At 41.0% G+C, this 19848-nt stretch overlaps 1 protein-coding gene across 3 annotated transcripts in view; it reads right to left on the bottom strand.

Moving 5' to 3' along the window:
* KLF3 (KLF transcription factor 3) overlaps positions 1 to 19848 on the bottom strand; it is a 42801-nt gene that overhangs the window by 12288 nt on the left and 10665 nt on the right. For all 3 annotated transcript variants that reach the window (XM_049886359.1, XM_049886357.1, XM_049886360.1), the window contains 3 exons: positions 13855 to 13950; positions 5232 to 5718; positions 4450 to 4600 (listed from right to left, as the gene is read on the bottom strand). In XM_049886359.1, coding sequence (XP_049742316.1) covers positions 4450 to 4600; positions 5232 to 5718; positions 13855 to 13911 — 695 coding nt within the window. In that variant the 5' untranslated portion in view covers positions 13912 to 13950. The remainder of the gene's footprint in view (positions 1 to 4449; positions 4601 to 5231; positions 5719 to 13854; positions 13951 to 19848) is intronic.

The following is a 19848-nucleotide window of genomic DNA, read 5'->3' on the forward strand; positions in this document are numbered from 1 at the left end:
CTAAGAAAACAGCTGAAATTGCCTTTAAGGGACCTGACTTATTTCTTACACTATTTATTAGCAATGAAAACTGTCAGTTTTGAGTACCACTTCAGCTCCCTACCCTGAATAAAACAGCCAAGTTTAGATACATGGAAAAGTGAACGTGAAATAGTAAGAAAAAAGAACAAGGACTTCCATTATAGATACATTTAGACAAATATCTGAGAAAATAGAGAAGTCAGAGGTTTATGGACAGATAGTTTTTGTAAAGCTTAATTATTAAGTTAAAATCCTTTAATAAAAAGAAAAACGTAACCAGTTTATTTTCACCTTTCAACTTTAATGCTATTTAATGAAAATGGTTTGTCTTCATTAAGAGAACATCAGGAAATGAAATGCTAGGGGAAAAAAATTGATGGTTAAATATATCTGCTATTCCTTTGGGACACACAGTGGAGGGGGGGTTGTACCCCCGATGACTTCAGAAATCACTCTCAATTGTCAGGTTTTATGAGGTGGAATCTGTCGAGTAGTTTCTGAGCGTAATTACAACTGCTTTTTTCGGTTGCGTCTTCTGTCATATAAAGATATGCCGAAAGGCTGTGTATTCTGACTTTAAACCTCTGCTTTGTCACTGACAGCTCCTGCAGCCCTGAGCAAGGTACTTGGCCCTTTTGTACATTGGTTTCCTCTCTGTAAAATGGGGATGATGATATTATCTCACTCAGAAGGTTGTTGTAACGTACATAAAACACTTGGAATGATACCTGTCCCAGAGGTGAAACTTCTAAATGATAGCTGTTAATATTTCAAGGTTCAGAAATTCCTTACACATCTGGAGACTTAGCATACTACAGCCGTTTAATTTCAGTGAGTTTTTAGAGTGTCCCACAACCAGATCAGGAAATCTCTACTCAAGCTAATGTCTATCTCAAAACACAGCGACACTCTCAGAATGGTTAGCAGCCCCATCGCCAAAGAGCCTGACGGCACAGCGTGCTCACCCTTTTTGGTCTCCTCACTCCTCATTTTTAGAGACGCTGTTTGGGATCATTATAACCAATAAATTAGAATAGCTTACAAAAAATTTAAGTACCTGGTAATTGTTTTGGGCTAAGCTGACCCCTCTTAAATTTGCTGCAAAATTCATATACACAACTAAATGGGGGAAATCTTGTTTTCAAGCTTTTTGTTCTAAATACATTTTCACATATGTAAGTACATCACAAAAAGAAGCTGATATGTTGGAGTGCCCTTAAAAAAAAAAAAAAAAAAAGCTGCAACTCTGTGACCGAGCAAATTGATTTCAAAGTCGTATTTTAGAGTCTGCCTCTTGAAAGGAAGGGTTTCTTAAGGCAAATATTACTGGGGCTGCCTCATCGCAATGGTACTAGGCGTTTGGTTTCAAGTGATTCTTTCCTGGCTAGCTGGTTTCCTATGTGGGCCGCCACTGGGTACCCTCCAAGACATTACTTAATCACATCTGTGAGAGACTTACTAAAGAGTACACGTCCCAGTTGTGGTTAATCTGCTGAATTTTTTGAGGAGCAAAATGCATTCTTATATCAGCATTAAAATAAGGGTATTACTCATTAATCATTAAAAACCACTGGGCTTGAGATCATCAAAAGGACATATTTTAGTAAAACTGGAAAAAGTATTTCCTTTCCAGCAGCATACAGAGCACACTGTATTGTCTTCAAATATTCCTCTTCTGTCTTGTTTCACATTGTAATTCATAAGAACCTAGACTTTGGAATACCCCTTTCTCAGCCCCTGGGTCCCTGTGTGGGCAGTTGGCTATGTCTAGTTTTATACCAGCTTATCCAGCACCTATGGAGGAACAATTACAAGTGCATGATGGGTTGCCCGTTCCCTTCCCAGGGAAAAGACACCCCTCATCATAAAAACAAGAATTCAGCCTATAGAGCTTGTACATTTTGTCCAGTTCTATTTTTCCTTTCACCCAAGTGAGTACATGAGCACAGATGCAATCAGTTAAAGGGGGACAGGATGGCGGGAAGAGCGCTCTTCTGAGAGCAGGAGATCAAGCCCAGGTCCCTTACTGTTGCTAACAGTATAATTAGATAAGCAAACAAACAAACAAACAAAAAAACCCACCAGTTGCCATTGAGTCCATTCTGACTCATGGTGGCCCCATGGGTTTCAGAGTGGAACTGCATTCCATAGGGTTTTCAATGGCTGTGATCACCAGGCCTTTCTTCCGAGGTACCTCCAAGTGGATTCAACCCACCAACCTTTTAGTTCATAGTCTAACACTTAGCCATTTGTGCTACTCAGGGACTCCTAACAGTGTGATTACAGGTGAGTTGTTTCATTACTTGGCTCTTCGGTTCTCCATTTACTCTGACTCCCACATGCTTGTTATAGGGGAATACACTTGGAAGTTTCTTTTATTTCCCCCTGGGCCCCAAGGGGAGGGGATACTACATAACTGCACTGCAAAGGGTAATAATGTATAACTGCTTCAGAGGCTTTCTCCCTACCAGCTAATGTGGCTGGGTAAAAAGATTCACTTGCTCTTCTTCATCTCCTGGGAGTATACACAGACAACTGATACGGGCTGGGAAACCCTTGTGGTGCAGTAGTTAAGAGCTACGGCTACTAACAAAAGGGTCGGCAGTTTGATTCCACCAGGCACTCCTTGGAAACAGTATAGGGCAGTTCTACTCTGTCCTATAGGGTCACTATGAGTCGGAAATGACTCGATGCCAACAGATTTGGTTTTTGGTTACGGGCTGAACCGTGTCCCCCCAAAATATCTGTCGTAAATCCTAACTTCTATGCCTGTAGTTATAATCCCATTTGGAAATGGGTTGTCTTCGTTATGTTAACGAGGCAGGATTAGTGTAGGATGTGTCCTGAGTCAATCTCTTTTGAGATATAAAAGAGATTAAACAGGCAAGTGAGGAAGCAGAGATGGTGGAAGAGAGATGTCAAGCCATGTGAAGACAGCCCAGGAGCAGAAGCTCACAAAGACAAGGACCTTTCTTCAGAGCCAACAGAGAGAAAGCCTTCCCCTAGAGCCGGCTCCCTGAATTCGGACCTCCAGCCTCCTAAACTATGACAGAATAAATTTGTTTGTTAAAGCCACCCATTTGTGTATTTCTGTTACAGCAGCACTAGATAGCTAAGCCAACCACCAAAAAAAAAAAAAACTGACTACGGTTTGGCGCAATGGACGATTAATATATGACCTACTCTGCAACACCTACGTGGGTTGAATATGGATACATCTAGGATATATTTGAAGTTAACAGGAAACAGCTGCTCTAAAACTTGAGACTTCATGTTCTGTTGCAGAATTAACTGTATAAAAGAGAGGGGTGGAGAAGACACATAGAAAGGTGGACAGATTGTTTACTCGATTTGGAGAAAAGGTGATGTGGGAAGATGACAGAAGGGACCCTGTAGAGACAATAGGTGTTGCCTTTGTACCAGGAAGCTAGCCACTGAATCCAATGTTGAAAATACCATAACACAAGACAATTACAACATCAACAACAAGAAAAAATAATCACAACCAATATGAAAAAAAAAAAGAGAGAAAAATGAGTTAGTAAGATTAAGTAACTAGCTCAAGGTCATACATATGGTAGACAGTAGAGCTGAGATCCAAGATGTCAGATCCCAAAGCCATCTTCTTAGCTACTACAAACAGCCTCCAATGTAATCACTGGTAAGTCCAGAATATCTACAGTGGTGCATCCGTTAATGATGCTATTTAATCTGTGTGTATCACCTACAACTACCACTCAGGTGCTCAGATGCTGACCCCTGCAGCACAACCTTCCTGACGGGACAGTTCTAAAGGTGACTGAACAGTCTACAAGCTGATAGGATTCAAAAGACCAGAGAATACAGAGTTCTTTCAAACTTAGCCCTCCTGAACCAGCCAACTTTCTGTTGCTGCCACTATTTATACAGCTTGCTTTGGAGTGTCTCTCTTGGGCTTGTGGTCGGCCTGGACACTTTGATTAAAAGCCACACCTCGTAATGGAGACAGCATACTCTATTAGAAGCGACAACTAGGAAGACAATGTGTGTCTACCACATGAAAAGTTTTCAGGATTCAACCTTAACTGGAGGATCTAGAACACCAAATTCACCCATGTTAGAATTACAATTATGAGAAAATTATGTGGATAGCCAGAAAGGATGAGGAAACAAAACAAAATAAAAATGATTTACGTGGTAAGGTGGCAAAATCATGAGTGATTATTTGACTGAAGACTTGACGTAACTGTATAGCAGAGAGCACCCTGTTTTTGGAGATTCTTACATCTTGACCAGTGGGCACCGGGCCACACTGTCCAGTGGCTGCCACAGACGACAACGTGTTTCTGGCAAACCACACCCCATCACGCGTTTGAAGCTTATGCTTTCACTCCAGATTCTGAGATGCACATGGCTACACAAATGCCAGGTAGACCTAAATATACTTACTCTTGCAATAATGCTTGCGGGGGGGACACTGAGTTCATTAAAGGGGGTGACATTTCTTCAGGATAATAATCTGTCCTCTGTGGTTCGATCCCAGGTTCTATTTTAATTTTTTTCTGTAATATAGGCTTCTCATAGGATTCAATTACAGGTACTAAAAAATAAAAATGAAAAAGTCACTCTATGTACAATTTACCAATTTCAGTTTTAAAAGCTTAGTACACAGTTCTTATTGACAACAATCATGTGTATTTATTTGCCTTTACCAAGCAAAGGTTACAGGCGAGACAAAATCTGTGGGGGATTCTTGTTTCTCATGACACTTATTTTGCCGCATACACAGGGGCTGACACCAACCCCCAAATGGCCTTTCTCTATGATTTTTGGTTACGTCCTTTCAACCTCATCGTCCGGTGACCAGCCAGTAAACAAGGCTGTAAACGTCACTAGTTATCACCATGATCAAAAGGTATTTATTTATTAAATGCCTTTTTGCACCCTAGAATTACGTTGGCATTCAATAAAGCAATTTATAAAGTTAAGATTCTTACTACTAACCCAAACCTGACAATCACAGACTGAAAGTAATCACCTCACAGTTTTAAACTGAGAGCCTGATTCTTGGGAGCTCTTCAAAAAAAAAAAAAGGAAATGCCTTAGACCAAGTCTAAGAGGAGTATGTCCTTTTAGGAGTCCAACAGCTCTTGGCTCTCTGCTCCCTCCCCAAATTGTCCAGTGAGCACCCAGTAGCAAAGCGGAGTGAGGGAGTCAGCGGTGGCACTTACCTTGCATGCTGCTATTTGAATTTTCCATCTCCTCTGACAAGGAGACCATGAGCGGCTGCTGGAGGTGGCTCGTGTACATAAACGGGACGGGCTGCACCACGACGGGCTGGATGACGGGCAGTATTCCTGGGCTTCGGATTCCGTGCCGGGAGAGTGCGGCGGCCATCACAGGAGGCATGGACAGCGGCACGCCGAAGGGCTGCACTCCGGCTGGAGGGGGTGAGTATTTTTTCATTGGTGGGCTTGAGGAAGGCATGCTCAACCCCGGCGAGGCTCTCCGGTGCGAGGACTGGAATTTCAAGGAGGAAGGAGAATTCCCAGCCGAAGGTGGTGAACTCCGCTTGTTCACGGTGAGGTCCACTGGCTCCATCTGTATTCCATGTGATAGGCCTTCTGAGGTCTGAAAGAACTTGTCAGGTAAAGGTGTAGAGTAAATGACTCCATACTTGTTGGGCTTCATGGGCTCCATGTAATTAGATGGGTAGGACTATTGGAAAAGGAAAAAGAAAGATGTCAACAGATGAAATAGGTACATGTGCTTGAAACACAAAATTAAGGCAGAAATATGCAACAAGTCACTTCCAATTAGATGGGCTTTACAACTCGATTTACATATACAGTTGGCTGCAAGTACAATGCTACAGGAGTTGGTCTAATAAATATTAGAACTGAGGTCAGTGTATGGAGTCCCTGAGTGGTGTAAGTGATTAACACACTTGGCTGCTAACCCGAAGGTTGGTGGTTTGAGTCCACCAAAAGGTACCTTGGAAGAAAGTCCTGGTGATCTGCTTCTGAAAAATCAGCTACTGGAAACCCCACAGAGAACAAGTTTTACTCTGACACACACGGGGTCGCCATGAGTCATAGGTGACTCGACGGCCATTGGTAAAAGTCAATGTGGTTTCCGTACCACATTGAAAACCAGGAACCGGCCGAGCCAAACTAGCCTCTTTGCTTCTCTGATGGGGTCTGAGTGGCAGGCAACAGTCTGCAGCTGTAGTGTCTTTAACCTCAGCAGGACATCTAACATTTCCCATGATACGCTTCTATGTAATACGGGGAAATGGGGCTGGCATGATAGTACCTTTGGGTAGGCTTCAGGTGCTAAACAATCACACGCCGGCGGTGACAGTCCTATTTGCCTGTAACTTTCCTGGTTTCCCACATTCTGGGAAGCTCCTCATTCCTGCACAAACCAGGACGATTACCTTCCTCCCAAATCTAAGATCTGTTCCACAACTGACCTAACTGATCTTCAGATGCCTTTCTCTTTCAAACTATTAGGATGATCTAGCTCTTATCTACCAGCTTGAAATACAAATCAACCACAGTAATTCCACACACGCACCCGATCTGTGGATACCGTCCTTTGGGCACCGTATTCACTACAACTACTTTGATTCCTTCATTTAAAAAAAAATTTTTTTTTTTTAAACAAAATCTTTCTTAATTGAATGCTTTCAAAAAAAAAAAAATAAACAATATCAGCTTTTTTTCTTTATATATTATAGTCATTTTAGGAAAACTGAAATTCTGGGTTTTAACATGTCAAGTCTACCTTCAGAATATCACTCATATTTGAATGTTTACAACCAAAGTAATAAATGACATATTGTCGCTCTCTTCCAGCTCTAGTGGTTTTATGATTTTGAGGCAATACTAATTCAAGAAAAAACACCAGTGGGGCCTTCTAATTAAACAGCCTAAAGGCACAATTAACTTATCTGATGCCCTCCCCACCCAGTGGTTACTACCGTAAGTTATAAATAATTGTGGAGTTGTTGTCGTTAGTTGCCACTGAGTCCGTTCCCACCCCACGTATGCAGAGGAGAATTGCACTCTATGAGGCTTCAAGGCTGTGATCTTTTGGAAGCAGATTGCCAGGCCTCACTTCTGAAGTGCCTCCCTGGGTAGACTCAGCTATTCAACATTTCTGTTAGCATCCAAGTGTAGTAACGGTTTGCACCATCCAGGGACTACTGATATATTTATTTACATAAAGTGTGTACAATGAGGGTTTAAAAAACTAATTAAATATGGGGTAAGGAGAGATTCTCCCAGTGCTATAAAGTTTGACCTGCTTTGTAAAATTCTGGTACTAGGAAAAACCTTCAGGAAATAGGAAGCACCATTAACTGTTGACACTCATCAAAACATACCTTTCTCTTTATTTTCAGCCTTTTCCTCATGGTCTTCCCCATGACCTAGTTTTTAAAGCAAATAGTTTTTGCCAGGGAAATGGGAAGCAAAATGAGGACATACATTTATCGTTGTCATTGTTGGACTGCTTTTATCCATACTGCTGTTGTTAGGTGCTGTCAAGTCAGCTCCTGCTCATAGCGGCCCTGTGTACAACAGAAGGAAACACTGCCTAGTCCTTCGCCATCCTCACAATCATTGTTATGCTTGAGCCCATTGTTGCAGCCACTGTGTTAATCCATCTTGTTGAGGGTCTTCCTCTTTTTTGCTGAGGTCTACTTCACAAGCATGAAGTCCCTCTCCAGGAAATGGTCCCTCCCGATAACATGACCAAAGTACATTAGACACAGCCTTGCCATCCTCGCTTCTAAGGAGCATTCTAGCTGTACATCTTCCAAGACAGATTTGTTTGTTCTTCTGGCAGTCCGTGGTATATTCAATATTATTCTTCGCCAACACCATAATTCAAAGGCATCAATTCTCTTCGATCTTCCTTATTCGCTGTCCAGCTTTCACATGCATATGAGGCGAATGGAAAACACCAGGGTTTCGGTCAGGTGCGAGTTAGTCCTCAAAGTGACGTCTTTGCTTTTTAACACTTTAAAGAGGTCTTTTACAGCAGATCTGCCCAAGCAACACATCATTTGAGTTCTTGACTGCGGCTTCCAGGGGTGTTAATTGTGGATCCAAGCAAAATGAAATCCTTGAGAATTTTAATCTTTTCTCCATTTATCATCTTGCTTATCGTTCCAGTTGTGAGAATTTTTGTTTTACGTTGCAGTGTAATCCATACCAAAGGTATGGATCTTCGTCAGTAAGTGCTTGACGTCCTCTTCGCTTTCAGTAAGCAAAGTGTGTCACCTGCATATTAAAAAAAAAAAGAGTCTTCCTCCAAACCTGATGCCCTGTTCTTCTTCATATAGTCCAGCTTCTTGGATCATATGCTCAGCATACCGACTGAACAACTATGATAAAAGGATACAACCCTGACGCACACCTTTCCTCATTTTAAACCATGCAGTATCCCCTTGTTCTGTTTGAACAACTGCCTCTTGGTCCATGCACAGGTTCCTCATGAGCACAATAAAGTGTTCTGAAATCCCCATTCTTTGCAATATTATCCATAATTTATTACAACCCACACAGTCAAATGCCTTGGTAGAGTCAGTAAAACACAGGTAAACCTCCTTCTGGTGTTCTCTGCTTTCAGCCAGGATCCATCTGACATGAGCAATGATATCCCTCATTCCACGTCCTCTTCTGAATTTGGCTTCAATTTCTGGCAGTTTCTTGTCGATGTACTACTGTAACTACTTTTGAATTTTCTTCAGCAAAATTTTACTTGCGTGTGACATTAATGATACTGTTCGATAACTTCTGCATTCTGTTGGATCACCTTTCTTTGGAATGGGCACAAACGTGAATCTATTCCTGTCGGTTAGCCAGGTAGCTATTTTCCCAATTTTCTTAGCATAGACGAAACAGCACTTCCAGTGCTGCATCTGTTCGTTGAAACATCTCAATTGGTATTCCATCAATTCCTGAAGCCTTGTTTTTTGCCAATGCCTTCAGTGCAGCTTGGGCTTCTTCCTTTGGTACCATCAGTTCGTGATCACAGGGTAAGTTTAAGGAAACTAGGAACTAAGAGCCTGGGAGATTTGCAAATTTAAAAATATGCTCAAGTTTCTCAAGCCATAACGAAAGAGAAAGCCCTACATAAATCGAAGCCTTACAAACATTAGGTACGGTTTTGTTGATAAGTTTGCTCTCACATGAATGCCCGGGCCCCTATTTTGAAGGTGGGGTTACTGTAAGGATAAAGGGTTAAATGTAGGGAGATGCATTTAGACAGGGACATAGCCCTGAATATGTAATTAACTATTTCCAGCCCGACTGCTTCACCAAAGGGTGAACCAAAATTGGTCCCTCAAACTGTCTCACTAGCAAATTTCACAACACTGTTTGCCAGAACCTTATATAAGACACATTTATTTTAATTATTTGGGTGGAGGCACAAGCCACTGCCATTAGTCTGCAATAACCTGGCTCTTCATAGTGTAAGGACTGAGAAGTGTTCACTGGGGTGTGTGCTCTGGGCTGGTACGCCCTGGTAATAGTCACTCCTCCTGTTTCAGACCATTCCTATCGTCTAACAAAGCAGTGCAAATCAGAGTGGCTGCACCAGCCCAAATCCTAATCAGAGGCCAAGTGTTGTCAGAGCAGAAAAGGTACCTGTGTCACGGACGGAAGGCGCCCTCGTGGTGCAATGCTTAGGCACTTGCCTGCTAACCTAAAGGCTGGCAGTTCAAACCTGCCCAGAAGCTCCATAGGAGAAAGACCTGGAGATACGCTTCCACAAAGACTGCAGCCTAGGAAACCCTATGGGGCAGTTCTACTCTCATATGAGGCCGCTAGGAGCTAAAATTGATCGACAGCACCTAACAACAACAGCAAGCCACTAATGGACATCCAATGTCCTCTGCCGTACTGCTTACCTGAGGAAACCCTGTGTCCTGGAGCAGACACCTCTGAAAACAGACATAGCAAGAGTCTCCTCCCCCTCCCTCGCCCCATTACCAAAACCAAACCAAACTTGTTGCCATCAAGTCGATTCCAACTCATAGCAACCCTGTAGGACAGAGCAGAACTGCCCCATGGGGTTTCTAAGGAGCGGATGGTGGATTCAAACTGCTGACCTTTTAGTTAGCAGCCGATCTCTTAACCACTGTACCACCAGGACTCTCACCTCACTAAAAAAAAAAAAAAAAAAAACCCAGTTTCCGCTGGGTTGAGTTGATTCCAGCTCATGGCAACCCCATATGTTCCAGAGAAGAACTGTGCCCCACAGGGTTTTCAGTGGTGGTCGCCAGGAGTGGAATTAACTCAATGACAACACATTTATTTTTTCGTTTGTTTTTTAATCTTTCAGAAGTAGATCACCAGGTCTTTCTTCCAAGGTGCCTTTGGGTGGATCTGAACTGCTAATCTTTCAGTTAATAACCAAGTGCTTTAGCCAAGCACTTCTACCCAGGAAGCATTAAGGTTGGTAATAGTTTTTAACTTTCAAAAAGAACTGTTATTAAGAAAAGGGGTCTTTCCTTCTGTGGTGACATGTATTCAACTGTTCACACTCCCCAGTGTCTCTCACTCAAATGTTAGCTGAGCACCTAGCACAGGTGCTCGATAAATATTTGATGAACGAAGGTAATATATTAACACACATTCTTAGCAAGGTTTTATTACCAACGAGGCTACGGGTAATACCAATCCTTTTTGAACCTCGAAAAAATGATTTTGAATTGTGAAAGGGAAAAAAGGCACAACGTTTGGATAATTTCCTGAAGCCCTATTACTTTATACTAAAGTGAGAATAGTTTTTTTTATTAGGAATTAGTTTTAGTGAATTTTCCATTACCAGACAGCTTACGTTGGTGCAGCGACTGAGTGAAACATATATCAAGTCTCTATTTCATCTTCATTAATGTGAAAAAAATGAACATCTGGGACAGGGTGATGGCAAGTCAAAAGAATCTTCCAGCAAGGGTGGGGCTCCAAGTGCAGGAAGGCGGGGTTCATTTATAAGCAAGCACTCTGGAAACAGCAAATGTCATGCCCGTCTAGGCAAACAAAAGCAGAAAGCACTCTTTCTACCGGCCTCATGAAAGTCCTGGAAAGGCTTTGCTAGAACAGAGCAGAACAACTGCTGATTTTAAGTACTTCTCCATCTGTAAAGAGTCTGTTAGGCGGCAATCTTCACTAAAAAAAAAGAAGAGGAAAAAAGGAACACACTTTCTTCAAAAGTAATCTTCCTAAATGAAGATAAGAAAGAATACTTTTTTACAATTTATTTTCTTTCTTGCTTCCTCAAAAAAATCCTTTAACTTTCAGCACATTTCTTTGGAAATGCGTTGGCAAAAACAATTCCTTTACATGTGCGTTTTATATACACATGCTGTCTCCAATTTTACAAATGAAAATCTCCAATTTTCCTGATTTAAAACAATGGGGGCTCAGGGAGCTGGAGGTGGTTTTCTCAACATCACATGACCAGTAAGTAGCAGAGATCCAGGCACAGGCCTGTGGATCACCAGTAACCCGTTGCTATGGCGTCGAGTCAGACTCATAGTGACCCCATGTGTGTCAGAGTAGAAGTGTGCTCCATAATGGCTGATTTTTCAGATGTAGATTGCCAGGCCTTTCTTCCAAGGCACTTCTGGGTGGACTGGAACTGCCAGCCTTTTGGTTAGCAGCTAAGTATATTAACCATTTACACCACCCAGGGACTCCTAGATCTGGGTATCTATCTGTTCCCCATTCTTACAAATTTTAACATGAAAACCCAAAGCTTAACCATCTGCTTCAAAGCACAAGGTTTAGCAGAGAATGGTATGCAAACAAAAGCAGAAAGCACTTGTATTTCAGTTAAGACAGATGACATTTCCTCACTTTCTGTAAACTACAGCAAAATACCAAACAGGCAGATTGCTTTGGCAGTGCTCTCTTTAAGGGGCAGGCGAGTAAGTCACCAGAAAATTCCTTATTCATATGTGGAATTAAGACAAAAAAATCTTGCATATACTGCCTTCTTCCTTACAACACTGATTTGAATAGCCAGAGACTTCAACCTTTAGGTCAAGGACTGAATTAGAACAAAAAAAAGAATAATAAATTAGGTTCAATAAACTCTACTTATGAAGGCAGGGGAGATGAAATTTAAAGATTTAAGAGTGGAAACAAAAGTTTTAAATTTAATTCTGTTACATAAAATAACCATAACACCCTACTCCCCAAATGTTTCAGTTAACTGAGGTTTCGCTAAATTAAAGGGGTTAAAAAAACTTCACAGTAAGGACTGACACTAACTTTTGGTAAAACTATCTAATTAAATCCTATAAGTGTTAGCTGAAGCTGAAAACTGGAGCATAAAGAAGAAAAAGATCATTAAGTGTAAAAATACTTCTAAGTGTTTTAGCTCCATTTAAGTAACAACATTACAAGTATAACGGGTACTTTAAATTCATTTTATTTTCCAATTTTTCAGTTAAGTGCATTTCCTTGCACTTAATTATCATGCCAACTTAGCAACATGGATGTTCCTTTTAGCTTTAAATTAGGCTCTTGACCATATTTTCATGCTTGATTAAAAGCACTGAAAGCACACCGGATAGTAAGATGCACCACTGTTGCTCCTGCATCATTTCTAAAATAAAACTCATTCTTTGGTATTAAAAATCCATTCAAGTTTTAAGGATATAATTAATGGAGAAATTTTATACCTTAATTTTCTTCCAATAGGATCATACAATAGTTTGAGGGGGGCAGCAATCTGATGAACACGATGACAGCGCTGAGTAACGATTACAGGTCAATTTAGTCTTTCGATGGATATACTTCTTATCGCTCAGTTATTATATTCAGACACTCAGTTATCCAGTTGTCATGCTGGATGATAAAACGTTATTTCCTTGCACCCGCTCTCACTTAACTTTTCATTACAGACACTGGTAAACACTTCCCTGGGTTAATAATATCCATGGCAACTCAGTTCCAAGGGCCTTGGAGTGACCCCCATGTCTCGTATAAACACTTTTGGCAGGAACCTCCACAGCCAATACATAAAGATGATCTAATTTTGCAAGCGTGTCATTACCAACCTTCAGATGCACAACGAAGGCCAAGTTTTCCCCCTTGTGAATATTTTGCAAGCCCATGGAAGAAAAGAACAAGACAGAGTGGGAGTGTTGCCGTGTTATTTAATATTTAATAAACCACTTCCTGCTTTGAAGTCGGACACCTTTCTGTTGTCACCGATGTCTCCTCTCCACAGCACTCGTGTTGTGCCTAAATAAACACCTGGACTAATGATTAGTCCCCTGGTGGCCTAACAGCATCTAGCGTGGCCTGGCTTAAGAGAGAGGCAAGGTGTTGAAAAGGACCATGAACATAATTCCCGCCCAGCTAGACTCTTCCAAGCAAAACTAAATTCCACCCTCAGTGCCAAGTTCTTTCTCTTGCTCACTTCTCTTGGGTCTTCTCTCACACAATCATAGCTCCATATGGCTGTTGTCAATGGCTTTTAAGCAAATAATTTTATCCTTAATATATTTTTAATTATAAGAGGACTAAAGTTTTCGTAAACCTACCCTGTCATGGCCAGGTTCTCCTGTGGCCTAACTTCAGGGCTGATTATAATCTTGGCGGATGTGACACACAGGTCTTAAAGAAATATGGATCCCATTACATTAAAGGATGCATGGTTATGAGGAGGGTGTATACCTCGCTCGCTACCACGGACTTTGCGAAAAGTTTGCCTATCAAATAAATGCTTGTCAAGTAATAAGAAACTTGAAAGAATAACTTGATACAGTAATATAGTTATCACTTGGGATAAAGCTGGAGAAGCGTTCAATTTCACAAAACTTACCACCGAGACAGGGTCCATGGCCTCTTGCTTAACAGGGACTGGGTCAAACATAAGCATTCTCTTGGTTAAACCTTCTAAGGTGCTCTGGTGTTTAGCCTAGAAAACAAAACAAGGTGTCCGTCTAAATTCTGAGGTTTTGTTAAATATAAACTAGGAAAAATAAAATACAATACTCCTCGCTCCCCCTCTTGGCCCCTCTCCTGCTCCCCAGAATGGCCGGAATCTGTTTCCTTTACCTATGAAAGATGCCGTTTTATATAATTAAAACCAGACTCCATGGTCATAACCAGAGGAGGGCCAACCAGCATTTTTAACTCAAATACATTTCTGGAACAACACGTACAGGCCCTTCGGAGCAGCAAAGCTTGCTTAAGCTCACTGTGCAACTCAATATGGAAGTTCATGTTACATATGAATGCTAAACACCTTTCCTCTTATGTTCATTACAGAAAAACCGCGGGGGCAGGGAACATGCAAAAAGAAAAGCTAGATCCACCATCATTAATATTTTTTCTCTTATCCTTCCAATCATTTTTATAATGGATCACAGTGTTCATATTATTATTCAGTAGCCACCTCTTTAATTTGACAATATTATGAAAATGTTTCTTTTCAATAAGTACGGCTCCAAGCCATCAAGTTCAGTGTGCCGTTGTGTGAACAAATCAGTTTCGTTAACTTACCCCTTTTTTGTTAGGCATTTAGGTTGCTTCTAAGTATTCATTATTACCAATAACAATGAGCATCCTTCTACTTATACTCTCCTGCACATCCTTAAATTTTTAGGATAAAGTTTCTGTAGGGGGGATTACTGGGTGAGTAGCATGTATTTATTTTCCAAAGCATTATCAAATGCAAAGTGCATCCAGCAAAGTTGTTCTATTACTTCTATCGATAAAATAGAAACTGCTTCCAACATTTTTACCATATTATCACTTTATATAAAAAAAAAAAGCTTTGCCAATTTGTAAGCCTCATATTATTTTTATTCTAAATTGATTTAATGATTAAAGTTGAAAATCTACCCCCGTCTTTACTGGCCATTTCTATTTCTTCTTTGGACAAATGCCTCCTCAAGTCTTGAGCCTTCCCCCTTCCCCTTATTGTTTTCTAGGTACTTTTTACATATGGAGAATATTAGCTTGTTTTGGTATTCACTCCAATTTCTCATTAGAGAATTTAGGTACTCCTTAGCCAAATGTAAAGGAAATGTTCACCCTGATCCTGTCCTGCCTGTACGTCTCTCCTCCTACGTTCTATTGTTATCCCTCCGTTCTCTTCTGTGTTCTGTACTACTCTATGCCAAGGCAACTGTCTCCTCACAGGACAAAACATTCAGTCTGTTCGATGCTCACCTGTATCTCTCAGGTTACAGAATCACTGCCTAGCTACTACTCAGATCTTCAAAAGCCTGCTTCAGGCACTTAATTGTCCAAATTTGGTTATGTGTTCAGTGCTTTGGCAGAGGTGAAAAGGTCTTTATAGATCTCCCTGGTTTAGGTGGGAAAGTAAACACAATCTAGATTGAGTTCTACCTGAAAAACCTGCAGAAGTCCCCGGTTTTAGGTTACTTCCTGTATTTCAGTATTACAACTTCCCACCCCACCTCCCTGATGGCAATCCTGTAACTTATAGTGTCCATGTTCTACCAAGAAACCTTCACATATGATTTTAAAATACTGTGTAGTGCTGTATTTTGTTGCTTCTTTGAAGAACCCCTCTTCTGGGTCTCATGACAACATGTGAATATTATCATTAGCTTGATATAAGGCCCTGACTTCAAAATCATATTTTCCTACATCACAGGATGTATTTTAATACGCCAAGACAATTTGACACCAGGGAGCTCAACTCAATGGTGCTACTACCCTCTTATGTATTCCAGCAAGAACAAAACCCCAACAGGCAGTGAAAAAATGGATGATTTCATAATGAAGGATGAAAACCCCTTTTGTGTCTTGGGATCTATTATTAACCAGTTCCCAGCCTAGCAGCTGGTCAGATGGACATCATTCTAAGAATTGTTGTCCAATGCTCCACAGCAGACCTTAAACAAAAGATGGGCGATTGCCTGTTTACATCAATAAGGTCAGATAATTTAGCAGTCCTACTTTGCTGCAGCCGCCCACCAACCATCCCCACAAGCCTCTTGACTTGACCCTTACAGATTCATCCACTCCACTAGGCAGTAACTTGGTAAGAATCTTTCTCAATAAAAGCGCTCACTTTCTCAGCTGTCTAAGGAAAAAGCCCTGGCCTGGACACTCTAGCCGGCAACCTGCATCTTTGCCCTGCTGTGGGGGCAACTCTTTTTACAAGTAAAATGTAGTCAATAACTCCCTTACCTGTTTCACCAAGCTTTAGGAAGATCCAATGAGATTAAAAAAGCAAAACATTTTAAACCCCTTGCTTTTAAAATAATTTCTATTTTAACAAATATGCACACACAATGTTTTGGATACTCATACTGTACACACAGCACTGTTTGTTGGCTCCAACTTTTGGAGCAATGTCTGGTATTTGCCTCTTTGCTAACATACCTAGCCTTAGAGGTCAAGCCCCTCCTCCCCTAAAAAGAAACTCGGACTAAATTCAGTTTAATTGTAAGCAGCTGCTTACATCCTGTATGCGAGCTCATATAGGGCCTTGTCACTTCACAACTGCCCCACCACAATAGCTTCCTAGCTAGGCTTGTGTTACCTTGCACCCTTTACTACCAGTAACAGCAGCATGGTAGAATAATTAAGATGAAGGGCTCTGGAGTTCATTCGGGCTCAAATTCTGACTCTACCAGGAAGCTCATAAGGCCTTCGACAACTTTTTTCTAATGCCTAGAGCAAAGACTACTGAATCCATTTAGCAATGAATTTTACATTAACCTACTCTTTTTTAAATCATTTTAAGACATTACTTTAAACTTCTGTTTGTTAATTTTTCACATCTTAACTTAAGGAAAATAGTGCTTTGTAAGTCTTGTAATCCTTAAGAAAAAAACTAAGGTCCAATATAAAGCACCGGTCCCAACAAAACCTGGTTCGTTTTTACTAAAAAAGATCTGTAATGGCATTTCATTTATTCCTTAGAGCTGTACCTCAGTAACTAAGTTGTTGATGAAGGGATATTTCTCACTAGAGAAGTCTTCCAGCTAATAAATGAAGAAGGAATAACAATTAGAATATTATGGTTTTCAAATTCCTAGCTAAATAATTTATCACTGGACAATAAAAAAAAATCTGTGTGCAAAATTCAAACATCACTATAAACAGACTCAAACCCACTGTCCACCGCACATTTAATTTTACTGTGTTCCCAAGTGGGTGGCTTCTAAAATGACTGATTAGGTATACTATTAGTGACAGTCAAAGGTTATAGAACAACAGAGAAGATGAATGATAGGCAAAGACAAGACCTGGAATGATAAACCCTAGACTAACAAAAGCTTCTGGGGTGTGGCATGGGGATGGGCGTAGGGCAGCTTTAGACACATCTGTGTGCCAATTTTAAAATTTATTAACCCTGTAATTAATTTTTTTTTTTTAAATAAAACAACTAGGCTAAGCTAAGCAAGTTTAGAAAGACAACCACATTAACACGAAAAGGCTTTTCTTTACTTGCTAAAATATTTTACATTCTATACTCACTGTGCCCAAATCTCTCTTAGTGGAACTTTTGCTGTTAGTATTGACTTTGTCTATGATTTCTGGTCTGAAATCAGAAAGGAGTAACTGTGGTGTCCCCAAAGTGCCTTCCATATAACTGAGAAGTAACTTAAGCACTGGAAGAATTAGGGGCCCTGAACTTGGTAGCTTTTGTTATGTACTGGCAGCTCAGTGCTCTGGGAATATGACTGGCATTTTAAAGAAAGCCAGATAAACTACACATGCTGTAGAAAATCTACTGGACAAGACTGACAGCAATCTTAGGTAGAACCAGTAGGTGGTGCACTAAACCAAGTTTTAGAGACTTAGGACGCTCCAGCAGTAAACCCAGCTTGCTAACCTCAGGGTCTTTAAATCTAGTGGTTTTAACCAAGCGCAGGAATTCTGTTAACCATTTTATGTATCACAGAGACGGGGAGGCCCCAGATGTGGTTCTGTTTTTTCTTACAACTATTTTGTGATCACAAACACATTGACATCTTAGCTGTATTTAACCGGCTTAGCAGACGCACATTCTAAAGCTAAGGTAAGTGATCCCAGGATACCAAAACTGTATTTAAAACAGGAATGGGGGAAAAAAGGCAAAACTGATTTAAAAAAAAAAAGTTATCAAGGTGCTTAAAAGCAGAAATATAGGAAGGCCATCATTGTCAAAATAATCTTCCGTAACTGGAGCAAATGTCATCTTGCCAAATTGTCAATTCTCTGGGAAGGGCCAATTTAAGACTGGATTTTCCTCAAAAAGGAAGAGACCCAGGTTTCCCTTCACACTCTCCATTTACACGCCTGACTTTTCAGATGACAACACAAGGGTCAGATTTTTTGCCAAAATGCAAAACTGTGTGATTATTTATTAAAAGCCTTGGTTAATCATTTACGTGCAGTTCCAGAAGCAATATAGTTCAGTTTCAGAGGCCTATTCAGTCCTCGATGAGGCCTACTCGACAATTGCTTTATGAGGGTTAGAATGAGCTACAGAGCTTAGAAATACTGGGTCCTTAATTTTTTTTTTTTAATGTAAGGGGAGGTTATGATGTCACCAAACCTCCGTTCAAAGTCGCTTGTTTTGAAGCTTGTTGTGAAAGGAGAGCATGTTTTACTAAAGAAGCAAACTTATAAATGACTGCCCCTTCCTCAGAAGCATGAAAGAGAGAATGAGTGCGTGTGTGCACGGTTTTAATTTAACCAGAGTCTTCAGTTTTAGAACAAGAGAAAAAAGAAGTTTCTTCCTGTTTCTTAGAGATACAGCAGGACCTGCCTCTGACATCCTCCCTTCTCATCTTCCCTTTTTATAACCCTTCCCATGTCCTAATTTCCTTCCCCAGATTCTCAAAGCATTCCTGCTTCATCTACCCCCAGCCCAAACCAAAAAAACCAAACCCAGTGCTGTTGAGTCGATTCTGACTCACAGCGACCCTATAGGACAGAGTAGAACTGCCCCACAGAGTTTCCAAGGAGCACCTGGTGGATTCAAACTGCCGACCCTTTGGTTAGCATGCCACCAAGGTTCCAGCTTGCGCTAATGCTACCTGCCTTCCTCAGATCAAGTCTTTGTTTCCTAGCTGACCTCGGCCAGGTATAAGGAGGAAGATTAAAACAACAGGCCATCTCTAAGTGTCCCTTTTTAACTCTCCCAAGTGTTTGGATTCTTAAAGGAGGAAGCATGTTACCGTCCCCCACCCTTTATTCCCCTAAAGGAACTTCAGTGGGGGAAAAAAAATTAAGAAAAAAATCTGTGTGTGTGTGGGTGTGCGTGTGTGTAGCGCTTGGCCAGGAGGGCAACCAGGCGGGCAAGCAACATCCCTGTAGCTAAACCTCCTTTTCAGACAAGCTTTGCTTTCTTCACTTCTACACCCAAAGCCTTCCAAAACTCCGAAGGGATCAGATGCTACTTAATGGCTGTTGCCCGGGGAGTCCAGGCCAGAAACACAAGAGGACAGGCAATGGATGTAAGGAAACATTTTTAAGTTGGAGGTTCCTTTCAGAAAAGCCAAATGTTTGCACCTACCTGCAAATATGTCCTGTTTTCTTATCACTCGGTGAGTTTCACCTACCTCAGGCTTCCATGGTTGGTTTGAAAGGAAAACTCCCCCAGAATATTTCTAAATCTTTGCCCCTCATAAATTAGTTACTTTGCATTAAAATGTTTGGTAAATGGGAAAGAAGTTAATTATTTAGTTTCAGATTAAATATAATGATCCAGTGAGCAAACAATCCGCCCTCTCTCCTCTCTCTGCTAACAAGCCACCCAATTTTACTTTCCTGCCTCCACCCATCTGCTCCACCCTATGGAGAGTTGCCAAGGCGAGTCCAACTTGTCCAAACAGGACATGGC

This window comes from Elephas maximus, chromosome 5 (genome assembly GCF_024166365.1).
Source record: "Elephas maximus indicus isolate mEleMax1 chromosome 5, mEleMax1 primary haplotype, whole genome shotgun sequence".
Classification (NCBI taxonomy): domain Eukaryota; kingdom Metazoa; phylum Chordata; class Mammalia; order Proboscidea; family Elephantidae; genus Elephas; species Elephas maximus.